Source organism: Trachinotus anak, unplaced genomic scaffold, assembly GCF_046630095.1.
Source record: "Trachinotus anak isolate AG129_WGS33_773 ecotype Australia unplaced genomic scaffold, CSIRO_AGI_Tana_v1 ptg000032l, whole genome shotgun sequence".
NCBI classification, from domain to species: Eukaryota; Metazoa; Chordata; class Actinopteri; order Carangiformes; family Carangidae; genus Trachinotus; species Trachinotus anak.
Window position 1 is genome coordinate 23116108 of NW_027273883.1, and position 17482 is coordinate 23133589.

At 41.4% G+C, this 17482-nt stretch overlaps 1 protein-coding gene across 2 annotated transcripts in view; it reads left to right on the forward strand.

Annotated features, from left to right (window-relative positions):
- me1 (malic enzyme 1, NADP(+)-dependent, cytosolic) overlaps positions 1 to 17482 on the forward strand; it is an 88431-nt gene that overhangs the window by 17883 nt on the left and 53066 nt on the right. For both annotated transcript variants that reach the window (XM_071469608.1, XM_071469609.1), the window contains one exon: positions 14906 to 15039. In XM_071469608.1, the coding sequence (XP_071325709.1) occupies positions 14906 to 15039 (134 nt within the window). The remainder of the gene's footprint in view (positions 1 to 14905; positions 15040 to 17482) is intronic.

The following is a 17482-nucleotide window of genomic DNA, read 5'->3' on the forward strand; positions in this document are numbered from 1 at the left end:
TTGGGCCAAAAGAGGTGGCAGAGGGCGGAATAAAAAAATTCAGAGGTCCATGAAATGCACCAGGCAAATAGTTGTATTGGGAGAATGTTGTTTCTTTGAACTGAGTTTTAGTTATTGTCTGTGATGTTTTCCCCTTTTTGTTTCTAATGGTGTGATCAGCCAGTATATATGTCTCCCTCCTGTCTCGTTTTATTAGGTCAGTTATTTGAGTTAAGGTCCTGTTTTATTAGCAGTATTTTTTGGGGTTGATTTCTCTTTGCGTGACCTCTTTTAAGGACCCAGATATTTACCAGATTTTTCATTTATATTTTTGACATGTTAATGGGTGAAAAGGAAACCTGTGCATACTTGTCCTTTGACTGCTTGGTCCCTAACAGCACCATACAGTCAAAGCCTGGTTAAAATCAGTATGTGGTATGATATTGAGACACACTTTAGGCCACATTTCTCTGAGGCCATATGTGAGCTGCTCTGTAGCCACAGCTGGATGACTCTGTGTCAGGATAGATGGCCTTCTTATGTTGCTACTGTTTCCACTTGATTGCTGATGCCTGTAGAATTTATATAGTGTCGGGTGACTGGTGCGGCCATCAGGAACAGTGAGTGCAGTGATGGCATTAGATTTGCTTCCTTTAAAACAGGAAATGCATTCCTGTGAAGCGTGGGCCCAATATGTAGCTCTGTGAAAAGACGTGGTTTAAGTTTACCATGAAACTTGAATTTACCTTTCTGAAATCCAAGAGCATCTGTGGGCAGACTCCATATGCATGTACAATTTAGATGATTGACACAGACACTGATCTCAAGACCCCTCCCAGCATGAAAGATATCCCATCAATGAGTGCAACAGCTGGGTGATTGACGGCAGCCATGCTATCAAGCTCACACACAGGTCTCGTGGCTCCTAGAGATTAGAGAGGAGATAGATTTAAGGCTAGAGATGATTTACGAGTGAGGAGGACAAATATTTCTGGGGAGACTGGAGCGAGTTTAAGGGGATGGGTCAACAGTTTGAGTGCGAGGGTCAGTATTTGTGTTGGAAGAGAACCAGTCCAGTGTTCACTTCCATTCAGGTTTAAAGCCACTTTATGTTTTGCAGATCAGATGCAGAGAGTGACCATGAACACACACACATGCATATACTGCCATGAACGGAATGCATTCATTTTTCCCTCCACTCCCTCTCTCTTCCCTTTTATCACTCACCCAACACACACTTACCAACTTAATTTAATGTAAAATGTGAGAGACCAGATGAGAAAACATCATACGTCACTCAGCTAGGTTTCGTTGGCTGTCCCTGCTGTGCACCGGAAACCTCTAAAGACCGCACTACAGAGGTTTAACACCTGCTTTCTTTCTCTCTCTTTCCATCTCCTTAAAAGTCTGACCTGAGAGGTTTTTTTGAAGGCCAACACCAATATTTTGTATTGAAACTGCTAATTGCAAATGAAGTTTCGGTTTTAGACGTCTACATTTTCATGCAAGAATCAAGCCATAGACATTGCATTCATAGTATATATATTATATAGTAGTTTTAGTGAGGTACCTATACCCCAGAGGTGCAGATGGCGGTATGTGGAAATACTGTAGAGTAAAAGGGGAAAAAAAAAAAAATCCACATATATAGGTAGCTGTAACATCTGAGCACATCAGTTTGTCTAAAAACTAAGGATAAGCCTTCTAAACAGTAATAGATAAATGGTTGAATTAGATGGCATACAGTCATAATAGTTAGCAAAAAGTAATGGATAAAGCCAGAAAAGATGCATAGTGGAAAAGCGAAAAGTCAGATAAAAGATAGATATATTAGATAGTTTGTTTAAATAATAAGTGATAAGTAGTAAGCTAAAAGTACTGGATGAATAGTAGTTCATAGGAAATAGCCAAAAGTAGCCGACTGATAAATGTTAAAAGAGACGGGTAAAAGTAGTGGACAAACAGTTGAAATTGTTGGTTAAAGCAATGGATAAATGGTTGAAAAAGTTAGCTGAAAATAGCTGATAAACATTTTATCCGTCATTTTCAGCTAAGTGTTTAAAGAGTTGAAATCATTAGCTAAAAGTGACGGATGAATGGTTTAAAATGTTAGCTAGTCATAAACAGTTAAAACAATTAGCTGAAAGTGACAGACTGTTGAAATGATTAGCTGAAAGTAATAGGTAAATATTAGACAGTTAAAAACACTGGATAAAATGTTCAAGTATGTAACTAAAAGTAATAAATAAATGTCTGAAACACTTTGCTTCAGTCACTAGTTGTACGAAGGCAAACACTGACAAATTAGGTCTTTGAAAAAAAATTGTTGAAACGCTCTAGTTTTGTATAGTTAGTGTTCATCCAGTTTAAATGACACCCTCTTGCCATGGCATCACATCAGCTGCGACGCCCATCAACATGTTGACGTTCTGACCCATGAGTAGTTTAGTACTACATCATTACATGAGTACTCAGCACTCAGGGGTCAGACCACACCCATCTTCGGACTGGGCCTTCATTTTTTTTGTCAAGTTTTGTGACTGTGTTTTGCACAGTTGTCGTAATGACCCTGCTCTCATGGCTGGTAATCACTTCCGATGAACACCCTTGGAAATGGCCTTGTGGTGTTGATGAGGACTTACTTCAGTTAATCTGACAGGGTTGTGATGACTAAAAAAGGTTCTTAACCACGGGGTCACGATGACGCTCACAAACTTGGGTCCTTATAAAACTCTGCTGTCTGCCCCACACATCGACCAAACCCCATTCTTTTCTCCTCTCTGTCCTCTTCATTCTTCCCTCCTTTCTCCTCCACCTTCCCTCCACCACTCTACTCTGCTCTCTTAAGGCTTTCTTCCCACATACTCTTTCACGCCCACGCCTTCTTAGTCTCTCACTGCTCACCTCCAAAAAGCTGCCCATGACTGAAACAAAAAAAAGTTCTGGTCATGTGTCATGGCTGGGTTGTCAATACCACAGCCAAAGAAACTGGAGTGGGATCTGGTTGGTGTCACGTCTCCAGGAAAATTCTCCTCAGGCTTTTCACTTCACAGTCATTAACTGAGTGTTGAGTCTAAGAGAAAAGTCTTCTCATTTACAGATTTTATTGATTACATAGCTTGACAGACACTTTAAAAACTCGCTGCGTTCCCTCTTGGGTTGTAGCCTACTATAAGCTTTATTTTTGCTTCTGCTCCTTTGGCACTTTCTGTGGACGTTTCATATGTAGCAGTTTAGACTGAAGGACAACAGCGAATCCAAAAACACATCGGGGTATTATGAACACAGGTGCCCGAGTCTGGACGAGTCTGCTGTGGTGTTGTTGTGTTTGGGTTTCGAGGTGACAGTCTGTTTCTGTTTCTCTGTTTCCGATTGGTTACAATGAACTGAGGTATCTACAGAAGCCGAGAAAGGCTATACTCGCAAATATATTTTTATCGATAAAGCTTGTTATCTTATATCTTATCTCCAGATAGTGGGATAAAAAAATATTTGCGTGTATGGCCTCTCTCTGCTTCCATAGGTGTCAGTATTTCAAATGAAATGTGCTGATTGATTTTATGGTATCTAACAGGTTTGATTGGTTGTCATTTGATTTTTTTTTTTTTTTTTTACAGACTGCCACATAGCTTGCATGATATCATATGGCTGGGCAGTGGCAGGGTGCAGAGCGTCATATGGTTACCCAGTTGTATGAACATGGGTTGAACAGACATTCAGTGGATCAGTATCACATGTGTCAATCTGTTTGAGGTTCACCATCTCTGATGTGTACCTTTCTGTGGATAAAGTGTTTTTATTGCTTCATTGCTTCCTGTGTTCGGGGAAAATTCCCTGCAGCTGACCTCACTTCATGGCAGATATGTATTTTGAATGTGCTGGGCTGCTCTTCACAGTGAGAGTCCCAGTTTTTGACTTGGACAAGTGTAATGTTACCAAACAATCTTGCCTAGTGCAGCTTTAAATGATTCCTCTGCTCACAGCTCAGACCACATTTGAGCAGGAAGCAGCCTCGGATTGGCGCTGCCTGGAGCACGGCAGACCTGTCTCTCTTTTTCTCTACGTGGCAGCACCAGAGAGAGGCTGAGCTGAGTGTGGTGGTGGTGAGTGGTTTGGTGGTTTTGCTGTTATATAACGAGCTCGGTCGGCTGACTGATCACAGCCTAAAAGAGCTGTGAACACTGGCCCACTCTTACTGGTCTGTTACATCCAGTGAGCCGGTCACCCCAGCAGCCAGACATGGGGCCTGATCAGTTTGCCTTTGACCTTAATAAAAGGAAAAGAAAAAACCCACCTCCCACTTTCTTTGTTTTTTTCCCGCTCTTTTCTTTGTTTTCGTCACCCTCCAGCCCACCATTTCTCTCCTCTTTGGACTCTGTCCTCTAATCCCAGCTATGATAACTATGGGATAAATCTGTCATTCCACTGGGGTATCCACTCTCTTACTCCCACCAGCTGTTTTCACAGAGTCTAGACACACATACCGCTATTGATAAAACAAGAGGACGCCATGGTGTGCTGCTGGACAATGAGGATGTTGTGGAGCGTGGGTCTTCTCCTGCAGCAGGATTAAATGGACTCATCGTTCATCTTTTTGGGTCGGAATCAGGATTTAGTGAAGCTTAGTGTGTAGTGTGTGTGTGTTTATGAAGCATCACCAGTGTATGTACCTGTGTATACACTGTACATCCGCACACATAAGCCCAAGGCTGTGTCTGTTTAGGAAGATTTCACTTAAATCTGCATCAACTTTGCTATTGTTGCATCGAGTGTATACGTGTGTGCATGCATATCAGTGTGTGTGTTTATAAACAGTAGAGTGGGGATGGAGAAGGGGAGGGATATGACTCAGTCTTTCCTCCAGCTGTTGGCCAGAGTCTCCCCCCAGTACGAGTCACTGTCGGCCAAACCAGTGAGCTCATCAGGAGGCTTCCTGTGATAGCACGTTTCTAATTTAGCTTCTGCTGACTCTCAATATTTACTGGTCTCCTGCATGAGCTTTGGTTTCCAAATGGGCTTGCTTTGCATGTCTGGAGCACATATTTCATTTAGGACTAAGAATAAAGATGTTCACATGGGCATGTCTGAGACCTCGAGGCAAGAAACCGCTTTACTTTGATGCCAAGTCCAAATCCTCCTCCTATTGCTGTTTTTTCTTCCTTGCAGAGATACTGTTCTTTTTTTTGCTGATTGCTCAAATTCATATGATTAACTGAGATGCTGAACGCTGCACCTCTGACTGTAACAAACAGTCTTTCTGCAGGAGTGCAGGGTGCCCTGTGGGAGAAGACGTGGCAGTAATAGTGGGGTAGAATAGATGGCGCTGATGGTGGTGTTTACGGGAACAACCTCAGCGCTGCTCTGCTCCCTGTTTGGTCAGCTGCACAGAGGTTGCTGGTCTGAGGAGCTCTGACATCACGCCCAGAAGTGAATCCAGATACAGTGGTATATGGTGTAACAACAGCGTGGGCAAACTCAACCGCTGTAGATGACTTTCTCACAGTTCTGTTCAATGTTACGCAAATTTCACCCCCCCCCCCCCCCCCCCCCACAGTTTCATTTCAGGTTTATTCAAAGTCAACTTTTGTATTGGCAGCCATTGAAGAAGTGCTTCTTTGTGCTGCCAGTACAAAAGTGTTCAGCTCTTTGCCCTCCAAGTGGTAATGATATACAGTACCAACCCTTTTGTGGGTCACTCACTATGTTAGTAGGCATGAAGCAGATAAACCAACTTCCATGGGGTGAAGTCCACCCATTAGATTCAAAAACTCATAGTGCATGTCATGGTGCCATTCCTGAGAGGTCAATGAAAGCTTTTCTTACAGTACACTGGGTTATTTAATTTGTAGTCAATTCGTAGTCATTCAGCCTGCAACAGTTAGCATGTCTTTAAGACTTCATGTCAGTTATGTGAAATCTGGTAATGTGTGATGTCTTTAAAGCATGACATAATAAGGATACATTGACTTTAGGACTTAAAAGTAAAAAATGAAAGGTTTAGGACTTGACTTGTGACTTGTTGATCTTGATTTGGTATTTGGAACTGGAACTAAATCTGCCAGATTATTTTGATAATCTGATTTTTTTTTTTAATCTATCGAATTGACAGTTTTGCATTAAGCTGTACCTAATGTTGAAATAGAGATTCTCCTCCCACCTGAAGAAGCTTATTATACTTTTATCCACACTGAGAGTGAATGACAGACACAACTGTGTCACATCAGGAGCAGCACAGCACCTGGTTCTACAATAGATCTCTGTCATAGCAGTAAAAGTTACCCACAGACTCACTTCCTCACTTACTTCCTCTTCAATGATTTGGTCTACAAAATAAGAATATTTGTTGGTTTTTTTTTTTGTTTGTTTTTTTGCAATTCTATAGTTCAAACAAGTTTTTATCTTTTATTATGAAAAGTTCTGACAGGAAGTTCCAAAGGTTCTGTCCCTTGGTGGACCTCTGAAATAGCTAGTGACATGAAAAAATAACACCAGTTCAGTGAATCAGTCAAATGTATATATGTGACTGTGGCCACACAATAAAGTAAATTTAAGTTGCATTTTTATCAATAAGTTTTTTTAAATTAGCCTCTGATTATGTTCTGCCCGCCATGTGATGGTAAAAATTGGCCAGAGGCCAAACTTACTTGCGGACCCCTGCTGTGGATCAACCTCACCTCCTTGCACCTCCTTTCCTGTCTTTAAAGTGTTAATTAAAGTCCTACATTAACACCTTTTAAACCTCAGTGTCACTTTTATTGTTTTCCAGTCTGACTGGTTTATGTCAGTGTAATGTGCTGGCCCATTTAGATTTTTTGTTCTATTTTAACCTCATGAAAAACCCCAGAACAATTTGTATTCAGAGCCCTCATAGATACTGTTGACTTGACCTGAACCATTAAGGTCAACATTCAGAAAAACATTTAAAAAAAGGCTTTGGTGGCACTAATGCAACATGAATACAAGGCTGATGAATGAGGGGAAGCAGGGTTAAGATGGCTATCACCAGACATCACTTTCAGCAAGTGGTTTTACTGATAAACAAGTCATACAAGAAGGCCATCTCTTGTAGTGCCTCAGCTCTCCCCCATGAAAAGAAAGACCTCCCTCTCCCACACAGTGCTGAATAGAGAAGTGCTCTGTGGCCACACACATCTCTGCCAGGCCCGTATCTCAGTGCCAAACATTTGAGCCCTCTCCCTGTTGAAGGCCTGTGGGCTTTTGTCTCCGTGTCTGATCCGCAACTGTGGTTGTGAGAGGCTCAATGGGGAAAGGCCTCTCTGTCGTGTTAGGCTCAGGTCTCTCTCAATAGGGGCTGTTTCTCCCAGACCAGAGGGCACTTCCATTGAAGCTGCAGCTCGGAGAACGCACAGGGAAAGAGAAAAGGTGGAGTGAGGCAACATACAACTGTTTGACAGATTTTATATGGAAGAGGGATTTTTTGTATTGGGGGTAGATGGTTGTGAGCAGGAAAGTCCCCCTCCCTCTTCTTGTCTTATCTGGGAATCTCACACGCTGTGTGGAATTACATCATTTTAAGGTTTTCCCAGAGAGCGGAAAGGCGTCTGAGGGTTTAAAGTTTTTGGTTCAAGTTTTTCTTTGGCAACACATTGATAAAAATGACCAGCTAAACCAGTTATAGTCTCATGGGGAGTCACACAACCTCAGTTTTGTTTAAAAAAAGTAGAGTAATGGCTGAAGGAAGGGATGATTGAGATGAGGAGATAGACTTCCACTGTGAGAAACTCTTGTTCCTTACTGCCATACAGTTGTGATGTGACCTTGTGTTTTATCTTAAGGTACATGCAAAAATTTTTAAATTACATTAGAAGTAGTGTAGAATAATATAAAGATACACTATATACTACAATATGCTATACATATGTGAAATGTTATAGATTTCTTGATACAATATCTATCCCCTGTGGTTGCAGATAACCTTTACCGTACCAGGTGAGTCTCACTGGATACTTATGCAATGGAGACTTGGTCAGGGCAGTTGCATATAACAACTGCAGACAAAACTATACAAAGTCAGGCAATGGATACAGCCACTCTCAACTGTTAAAATAAGGCAAAGATAAGACCAAATTCATGAGCAGGATTGTTTCATGCTATTTGCAGGCAGGTGTTCATAGCCAATAACAATACTATTTGAACTGAACTGGATAGCCAATGTGGCTATTTACACCTGGATTTAAGGCTCTCCTGGACCACTACAATGAGTCACAGCAGAAAGGATTATAACACATGGTTACATAGTGAAAGGGTCTCAACTAAGACTAAAAATACGTGAATACCATTTTGATACACACAGTACTCAAACCACTGTCTCCTAAAGAGAGTCAGTGCTTCTCGGATGAAGTGAGGAAGTGATTTAATGAAGTGCTGACATTTGTTGTGCATTTTATTCACTGGGTTTAACAAAAACAATTTCTGAACACATTTTTCTAAAACCTGCCCTTTAACAGAATATACAGTATTTTCCTGTATAAATATACCGATATATTTACAGTTTCTATATTTGCTGTTGAGAGTCAGCACTTTTTTTTCTGAAAGTGACACTTCAGCAGTTTAGTGTTGCAGTCCCACAAAGTTGGCAGACTTGCAGGAGACTGATTTAGAAAAAGCATGGTCAAAATCGAGTCACCAGAGTACGACATATTCCAGTGTTTTGTCTCCACTGTGGGTCAAACTCCAAAAATACAGAATCCTTCATTTCCCATAATACAACTCATTAGACTTCCACTTCCCTTCCTGTGCACGGCCTCCAGTGTGTATCACATGATTTATGTTATAACTTCATCATGTCCAGGCTAAGCTGAGACAACCTTGATGACATCATTAGGATTCATTTCTCACACTTCCTCCAGGGCCACAGCTGTTTTCACAGGCCAGTGAGTGAAAACTTACCTGTTCGCTCTTTTATGTTCGACTGTATGAGTGGTCCAAACGACCATTTCTTCAGTGCAGGATCTGACATTTATTTCACTCATGTATAACTTGTCTCTGCATGGTCCATTACATTCACTTAATGCCTGTCACACGTTCAGAGTAGTGTGTGAGAAAAGTTTATGAACTGTAGTAATATTGTGAGAAGGAACCCACTCCTTCAGTAAAGGAAAGGAATTTAACTCTTTCCTGATCAGGGGAAATTGTAACTGTAATGAAGGGAGTGGCTCTGCTGTCTTAGAAGCCCACTGTTACACAGACCTCTGTGTGGTTGTGGCAGAGAAAAATTAAAAGGTTGAAGGAGCAGTGTGTTTAACTTTCTAAATCTTTACACTGAAAGGTTTCAACAAACCCACCCTTTGAACTCCTTGGGAAGCACAGAAAGGCTTTTTATCGGTCTTAAAAGAACATCTCTCTCGTTTGGCCCGCGGGTGAACTAATTAGCTGTTTCCTCTCCGCTGAATGTTTTGGGGTGGGCATGGCAGCAGTCCGAGGTTAAGGGGTGGCACTGCCCAGTGGGTAGATTACAGGTTTGGTTTGTTACCACGGCTTCTGGAACATGGAGCTGCGGGCATCACATGTGTTGGCACAGGGTGCGGGCACTTCAGATGTGGTCAGGGACATGTGGAAGCTTTCGTGGATTTATCCTGCCCAGCCCAGTTTAGAGCTCCAGAGGGGAGAGAGTGCAGGGTTTACAGCAGCCAAACATTTGAAAACCTGTATTCAGTCAAACAAACAGGGACGGTTTGTGTGTATACATGAGTGTGTGTGTGTGTGAGCGTTTTTGTGAGCTTTTGGTTTTTGACGTGTAGGTGTGTATGTTTGTCACTATAATTTGGTTTTGGGGAACATAAACAAAAAAATAGAGTTAAGGAAAATGTTGACATCTGTTATTTTGATAAAGCTCTGATTCATCTGTTTGCATGTTTGGCTTATTTAGGCTGATACTAAACAATTACAAGCCAACCAGGGACTGTTATTTCCTGTTGGAGATTTTTGCTTCCTGGGGAGCAAACAGCATTTTTTTTGCCATATTAAAGGAGAAAACACACCAGAGTTTGAATATTCTTAGTATGAAGCTTTCATAACTTTTCAACAGTGAGATGAAAGCTTCCCTTTCACACCATTCTTGCAGTATATTTACCTTGGCCTTTAAGACAGTTGCCTCATGGACATGTTGACTGAAAGAGTCCAGCAGACAGGACCTTGGATTTGAAGAGATTGGCAGTTCTGTTTATGTGCTGAGGATGGGGGCATCGCACAGCCAATATTCAAGTAAGAAGTCAGAGAGACGTTTAAAACTGGCGTCACAGTTCCCACGCTTTCTCAGCTAAACTCTTCGAACCATGCACCGCTAATCTTTCTTGCAATGAAGCCACCGACCCCCATCCCCCTTTTTTTCTCTCTCCATCACCAGTGCCCGGCCCCGACCCAACCAGCTGTATCTGCTGTCATGTGGTAGCTCTACTGACCAGGGCCCCCCCCCGTATGGCCAAGCTGCCTGCTCCTTTGTGGGGATGTTAATTGGCCATTTTGAGCCCAACTGCACGATGGTATCTATTTCACATGTGAAAATGGCCTTTGAGGGTCCACAGTGCTGTGTGGGTAATTGTTCTAAATGGTGCATGGTACACTTTCACGGGCCCTTTCATTCAAATTGACTTACAGTGATGTACACCAATAATATATTTTTAATCTCTGTTTCTGTTTTTTTCATCAGTCTTTTTATTTTTCTGACCACCTGTGTAACATGAAGTTAATTTTCTGATTCATTTATACAAACCCAATTCTAACACACCATCAAAACAACTGCCTAGCAGTTTGAATTTATTTATTTTATTATGCATACATATGAATACAATACAAAATACAAACTGAACACAAGCAAAACAGGCCTCCCCAGCCATACTTCCTTACTTATAAGATATGATTTTGGAGAATTTGGAGAGGAAAGCTGTTAAATGTGAAAATCAGACAGAAAGAGAGAAAAAGGCAGAGAACATTAGCAGAACAACAGGTGGGAACCACAATTCCTTTCCTGTAGAAATGTTTGTATATTTGTGCATACAGCTGATTATCAGTTATGAATGAACAGCAATATACAGTGTGGCTTTAGTGGAACTGAACAGAAAAGAGGACAAAACTCAAACAAATCAAAACGCAGCAGAGGGATATAAATAAAATAAATGAAATAGCCCAACAGTTCTTATAGGAACAACAGCAGAATTAAACATCACTAAGGCAGACATTAAACAGTAGGAACACCACAGCGTGCAGCCCACAAAAACACACATTAAAGCAAAGAAAGAGCCTGCACAGTTTTAGTGCACTGCGCACTGAGAGCCTTGTGCACCGTGAAGTCCTCCACGACCTGCTGTAGGTTCAACTTCTTTACTTGGTCATTCTCGGGGATTGTGGGATGAGACAGGGGAGGCTGTGCACCCCTCACTCAAAGTAGAAGTCCCTAAGTGAAGGTTGAAGTCAGTGCTGGAGGATCCCAAGTCAGACCCAGCAAATTGAGCACTTTGGGTGTGTTCAATTTGGGTCACCCAGCATCCTCACTGGGTGGTGCATTAAACCAGTGATGAATTAAGGAGGATGCAAACTTTTTTGAAAACTCTGCTGAGGTATTATACCTCAACTTTACCATAAGCTATAATGATCCTAGTTATTCTTAATTTTATTGCACTGTTGTCCATTTTTTTGTACCGCTCTCAATGGAGCCAGGGGACTGCAGGTCCCTTCTCTTCTAGGAGTCAAAACTGAGGATGTGAGGAGTGAAAATGAATTCTGAAAAGCTTGAGAGTAGTGAAAACAGTAGAAAAGTCAAATGTAAGCATAATTGTTTGTGTGTGTTGATTATAGATCTGCATGCCCATGTCTGTCCAACTCTGCTTAGTTATTCTGTGCAAGTGCTGCAGGAGGAAGTGTAATCCAGTATGAACAAAGTGTGATTCAGGTAATTAAAGGCTCATGTGTGCTTGTTTGTGTGGGTGTATGTGTGTGTGTTTTCCTTTTTCAACATTTCAGTGTTCAAGTGTGAGTTGTGTCAGGAAGGGCCATTCCTCCCACAGGGACAGTATACCAGAGAACGTAAAAGCGCTGCAAAGTGCCACTCTGAGTGTATCTCAGCTAATGAAAGAGCAGAGTGACTCTGTGTGAGGAATGAATCTCATTTTATAGCCTCATATTAAGCTCAGTTCGCCTCATGTATTTTAGGACTTTGCTCATGGTCAACAGTGGCAGACAGCAGAGCAGTGGCGCGTCCCAAACACACACAGAGTCTGAAGTGAACAGCTGGCTCTCTGAAAAATAGAAAATCTTTTTTGATAATTGGGGAAGGTTGTAATTCAGAGCTGCTTCTGCCTATTTGAGGCCCTTTAAGTACAGACTGTGTCGGGCCTCGGCGAGCGACAGGCGGATGGGGACTCGTACTTCACTGTCTGAAATAACTGATGTCCTCTTTGCAGCCATGCTCAGATAATTTGGTGCTGTGGACTAAACATTGCTTGTAAGGATTTATACATTCTGTGTTAACCTGTGTAATAACATGCAGTAAGTCCTGATAGATTTTAGACAATAAGCATTTGTTTCAGATGTTCAGCCAAAAAAGAAAGTGCAGATCTTTGCTTGTTTTCCTCTTGTACACTCAGGAATATATGTGATTATATCTAAAATCCATTGTCAGCCATCTCTTCTTTTTTTAAATTCAAAATTATGTAAGTCTTATGAGATCTGGAAGCGTGTCTGTGGTCAGCACTGATGGTTCGTCTGACGTCAAAAAAAGCCACATTTTCTTCCAAATGCCTTATTCTGTGTCGTATGCTTTTTTCCTTCCTTCTAACAGCGCGTCTCATGTGATCAAGCACATATTTTTTTTTACAACCTCAGAAGCGTTTTAACACAGCCAGATACACAGAAAGTGCTGGTGGCTTGGAAAGGCTGTAAATTGTGGCGGCAGGGCCAAGCATCCGTGGACATGATCCAAAACAGAGACGTTTACGGTGCAGCTTTGCTTCTGTCTCAGCAGTCAGCAACAGTAGCTGGCATGTTGAGGCTGAGGTTTCACCGGGTCGCTGGTCTTTTATAGATGGAAGGATTAAAAATGCCCAATGCCCACCACATCATGGCTCACTGGCGGAGAATAGTAGAGAAAGCTGTTCCAGGTTTAAATATGGACTCAGTGCTTGTATGTGGTGCTTGAGGGACTTTTTTTTTATAACTTTCGAAATGCAGATGAGCTGCATCTCAATCTCTTACTTTCTGATGTCACTTCAACACACTCCACCTTTCCTCAGTGAAATCATTGTCTGCTCTGTGGAGTTACCTCACAGGTCAGAGGTCAGACTCCTCAGCGTTAAAACCTTGACACTGAACCTGTGCATGTTTTTCAATTTTTCCGCTCAGAGGTCAGGGGTGAGCGAGATACAAGCCAAAGTAAAGGTCCAAGTGAAGCAGGGCCTTGTTGTGTGTGCACTGTATATGTGTGTTGCTGAGGATGTGGAGTGGTGAAAGCTGACATCACATCACTGTGTGAGGTAACGGCAGCCTCTCTGAACACAGGGTGGCTGACAGGAAGCCCCTCTGAGAGCAAACACCCCGACAGAACAGAGGACACGTTTGACCCACTGTCTCTCTCATCACTCAGGAATGTTTGAACAGAAAGGATATTTTCCTAAATATTCATTTGTTCAAAGTTCAAACAGAGTTTTCAGAGCGTAGCGGAGCCAGGGAGGTAAACACCGAGAGTGCAGCAAGATGGACCAGGATTAGGATTGCTTTACAAGCAGAAATATCTTATTCTCAAAAAAACAAAAACAAAACATAATTTTACATAATTTTATATTCCAATGTTATTTTGTTTTATTGTGGTTTACTGTACTTCTACTTGAGTTTTATACCTCTTTTCTTGGACTGTCCAGACTGACGTGTTGTTGCTGAGAACTTGCTCTTGTGAGCAGAGGTAGTAGAAATATTCAGACCCTTTAAGGCTACTTCTGCCTGCAATTTAAAAACGTTGCAGTCCAGTAAGAATATTTCAGCCTGTGTTTGATTTAAATCAATTTGCTTAAAAAGGTTGCAGATGAATAATTGCTTTTAGGAAAGTTGAAATATTCCTATGATAATTGCTGATTTTTGCACTCTTTGTAAGAAATGAAAGGTTTAAGGGCTCAATTCCAATACAATAGTGTGTTTTTTTTTTTTTTTTTTTTTTTTACTGTAATGCATTGACATCATATTTTTTGCATCAAAAATAGTATATAAAACATGCAAAGTAATTAGAGGCTATAGCTGTGGTGCTATACTTTCCTCTGAAAGGTGGTGGATTAAAGCTATAAAGTAGTACAACATAAAATATATGTATATTCAAGTAGACAATAAGTATCTCAAAACTGTACTTGAACCAGTAGGTAAATGCACTCTTCACTGTTGGCGAGCTCACTCATTTGCAAAAATTGTTTTAGCCACTTAAAAAAAGCCCACAGAAAAAAACTAATATCAAGTCTAAGCTTTAATATTTTCACCTCTCTATCTTGCGGTCAAACAGCCCTTTCCTTTGGAACTACATTTTGTGAACTGTTGAAGTATCTGCAGATCAGCTGTTTGAGTTAGACAGAGCTAAGCGTAGGTTCACCTGTGCTTAGGAATACAGTAGTTTAATGGTTGAAGAAATGTAGTTCCAAAGGAAAGGCTGTTTGATGGCAAGATAAAGGGTGAAAATTTTTTTTTTTTAAATTTTTTTTCTGTTGGCATGTTATTAAGGGTCTAAAATATGTTTATTTGCCGACCCTGTCCACAGCAGCACATCACTCAGCTTCTGTGCTGCTTCTCTAAACTGAGAGCGCGCTGATCTGAATCTACTGCAGTGATACACTGACTATAGAGAAGCACCTCACTCAACCCCAATCAAATGACCCAGACTATCACTTTGACCTCTCGGGAGGATGATGGAGTTGGTTTGTGTGTGTATTTTTAGGGTATGGCGTTCTCCCTGGAGGAGCGTCTCCAGCTGGGGATCCATGGCCTGCTCCCTCCCTGCTTTATCAGCCAGGACGTCCAGCTGCTACGAGTGCTCAAAAACTACGACATGAAGAGAGACGACTTGGACAGGTAAGACAAACACGGAGAGAAATCGCCTCATGGTGTAGCTACTATGACTTAGTACCTTATATTCTACAGTTCTAAATCAGCAGAGTTGAGTTTCAGTTGATCCCCTCCAGAGGATTCCCCTGCCTCTGCGCACACTGAGACATCTAACATCTGGAAGCCTTCAAAACCTGAGAGGCAGATTAGCGATCAACCCTCTGAGATCTACATCAGTCTCCTAACACCATATATTTTACTAAACAAATCTCCACACTGTTCTCTTCTCTTTTCCCTGCCACATTTCTCCATCTTCTCCCTGCGCTCCTTCATCTGCATGTTTTTATAACCTCCACTGCGACCAAATAAAAACTTCAGTTCAGTTTTGCATGTTTCATTAGATGCTTTGGAGTTCTAGCTGTTAGCATTATGTAATGAATGTACCACATGCAAACATTTCAGTCCGGGCTCAAACTGAAGTCATAGCCTGGTTTACTGTTTTGAATTAAATGCTGAGGGCCTAATATAATCTGTGTGTGAAACTGCCTCTTATCCCAGTCTCTATTTCTCAGTCAGCCGTTCCATCAGCTGTCACTCCTAATGTCAGGGATGAGCGAGCTGCCTGTGAGTCAAGCTTTCGGGTCAACAGGAACTAGACAGCTTCCTAACTTTCCACCATAGCAACACGGCAGCATCAACATCTACAAACAATCATTATGAGCTTGTCACTGCCATTCCCATGCCCTATCAATGTCACTGACAATCTGTCTCAGGCTGGGGTGCGTTCCAGCTTTAGGCCTTGGATTAAGGGCTGCTATTTGCCTGCTGTTGCTAAAACCTGCTGTGTTTACACACAGTCTGTTCCCCGACTCTCAATCCTTCTTTGGTATTCACTGCTGGCCGCTGTCATTAATTTTTTACGACCATAACTCAAAACTTTCACTACTTCCCAGTCTATTTTAATCAGTTATCTTGACTTCCATGTTTAGTTTTTTCTTTCAGTGGAATTTGTTGCGGTTTTGAATTATTGTGACAAATTACTGCACAGCGCTGCTTTTATGATCTGAGATGATGGAGAGAGTCGAATACCTACTGTGACTGTGTCATCAGCAGAGGAAATGGATGTTCAAACGCTTTGCCAATCAAAATACTGCAGTATATAAAATGCTAAAGGGGAAGCCTCGTAGCCAATGAGGTTGTTAGAAAGCAGGAACATGCCTAAAACGAGCCTGACGGAGCAGAGCCGGTTGATCACTCATGGTAAAATAGATTAAGATAGAGACAGATGTGTCCTGGCTGCCTCAGAAGGTTGACTTTAAAGGAAACACTGCAGTCAGTAAGTCAGCATGGATACAGCTTTATAAAGAAGTGTGTACTGTAAATATTCCTGTTTCCTGGGTGTGGGAAGTGTTCACGCCTTGTAAGGTTAAGAATGGAGTAAGAAACCTTCCTTAATGTGTGCCAGCATAAAATCAAACAACAGCACACTGCGGTGATACTGTGCTCTATGAGGTAGGGTTGAATTGCAGTTTTGTTCGATGAGTCAGAGCCGTTGATTGAGTGAAATCATCAAAATGTTGCAACCTGTTTGAGCTAAGAAGAACTGTTTTATTCTCCTGCTGAATTCAAGTCAGTTACTAAAACATCTAGAAACTCTCTAATGTATTTCCTTACTTTTCTCTTCTTAAAGGGACACGTCACCTATTTCACACATGAAAATCAGTTTACTTGTCAAACTGCTTCCACACCTCCTGTGAAAGCAGTTGCATAATGTCTTATTAAGTGTCAAATGTATTTGAAAGAAGCTTTCTAAAGGATAAATGATATTTCACCAAGAGTTGCAACTCATGATTTTTTTTTTTTAATATTTATATGTCCCATAAAGGGTCAGAAAATACTAAACAAATGTTCATCACTATTTCCTAAGTCCAAACACCAAAATAAAAGCAGAAAATTCTTACATCTGAGATGCAGGAACTAGCAAAGTTTTTACTTAATCATCAAAATACTTGCAAGTTAAATTCTCAATGGACAACACTGAAGTCCTCAAGCATCCCTGTGAGATTGGATAAAGGATCACATGATTTGCTCCTACCAACATCTAAGTTGCAAAAGCAAATATATTTTAATGGAAACTTAATTGTGACCGGCAACATATTTTCCACTGAAATATCTGGCATTACACTTTTTTATGGTCACGCTTAAGCACCCACAACACTCTGTTCTGGTTTAATACAAGAAAGATCACAGTGACTTCAGACACAATGTGTGGCTTTACATTAAACAAAACCACAATCTCTCTTTGACCTCAACCAAAGTTATTTTGTAGCCTAAACCTAACCACAGATGGGACTGTGGATGTGAGTCACAGTCACTGGTGTGCCAGGCTAACAGGCTAACATCACGTTGCCGTGGTCAGCCGACCAAGCAGGGAATGTTTCTCCTCTGTCAGTGGTTTCTTCTACTAAAA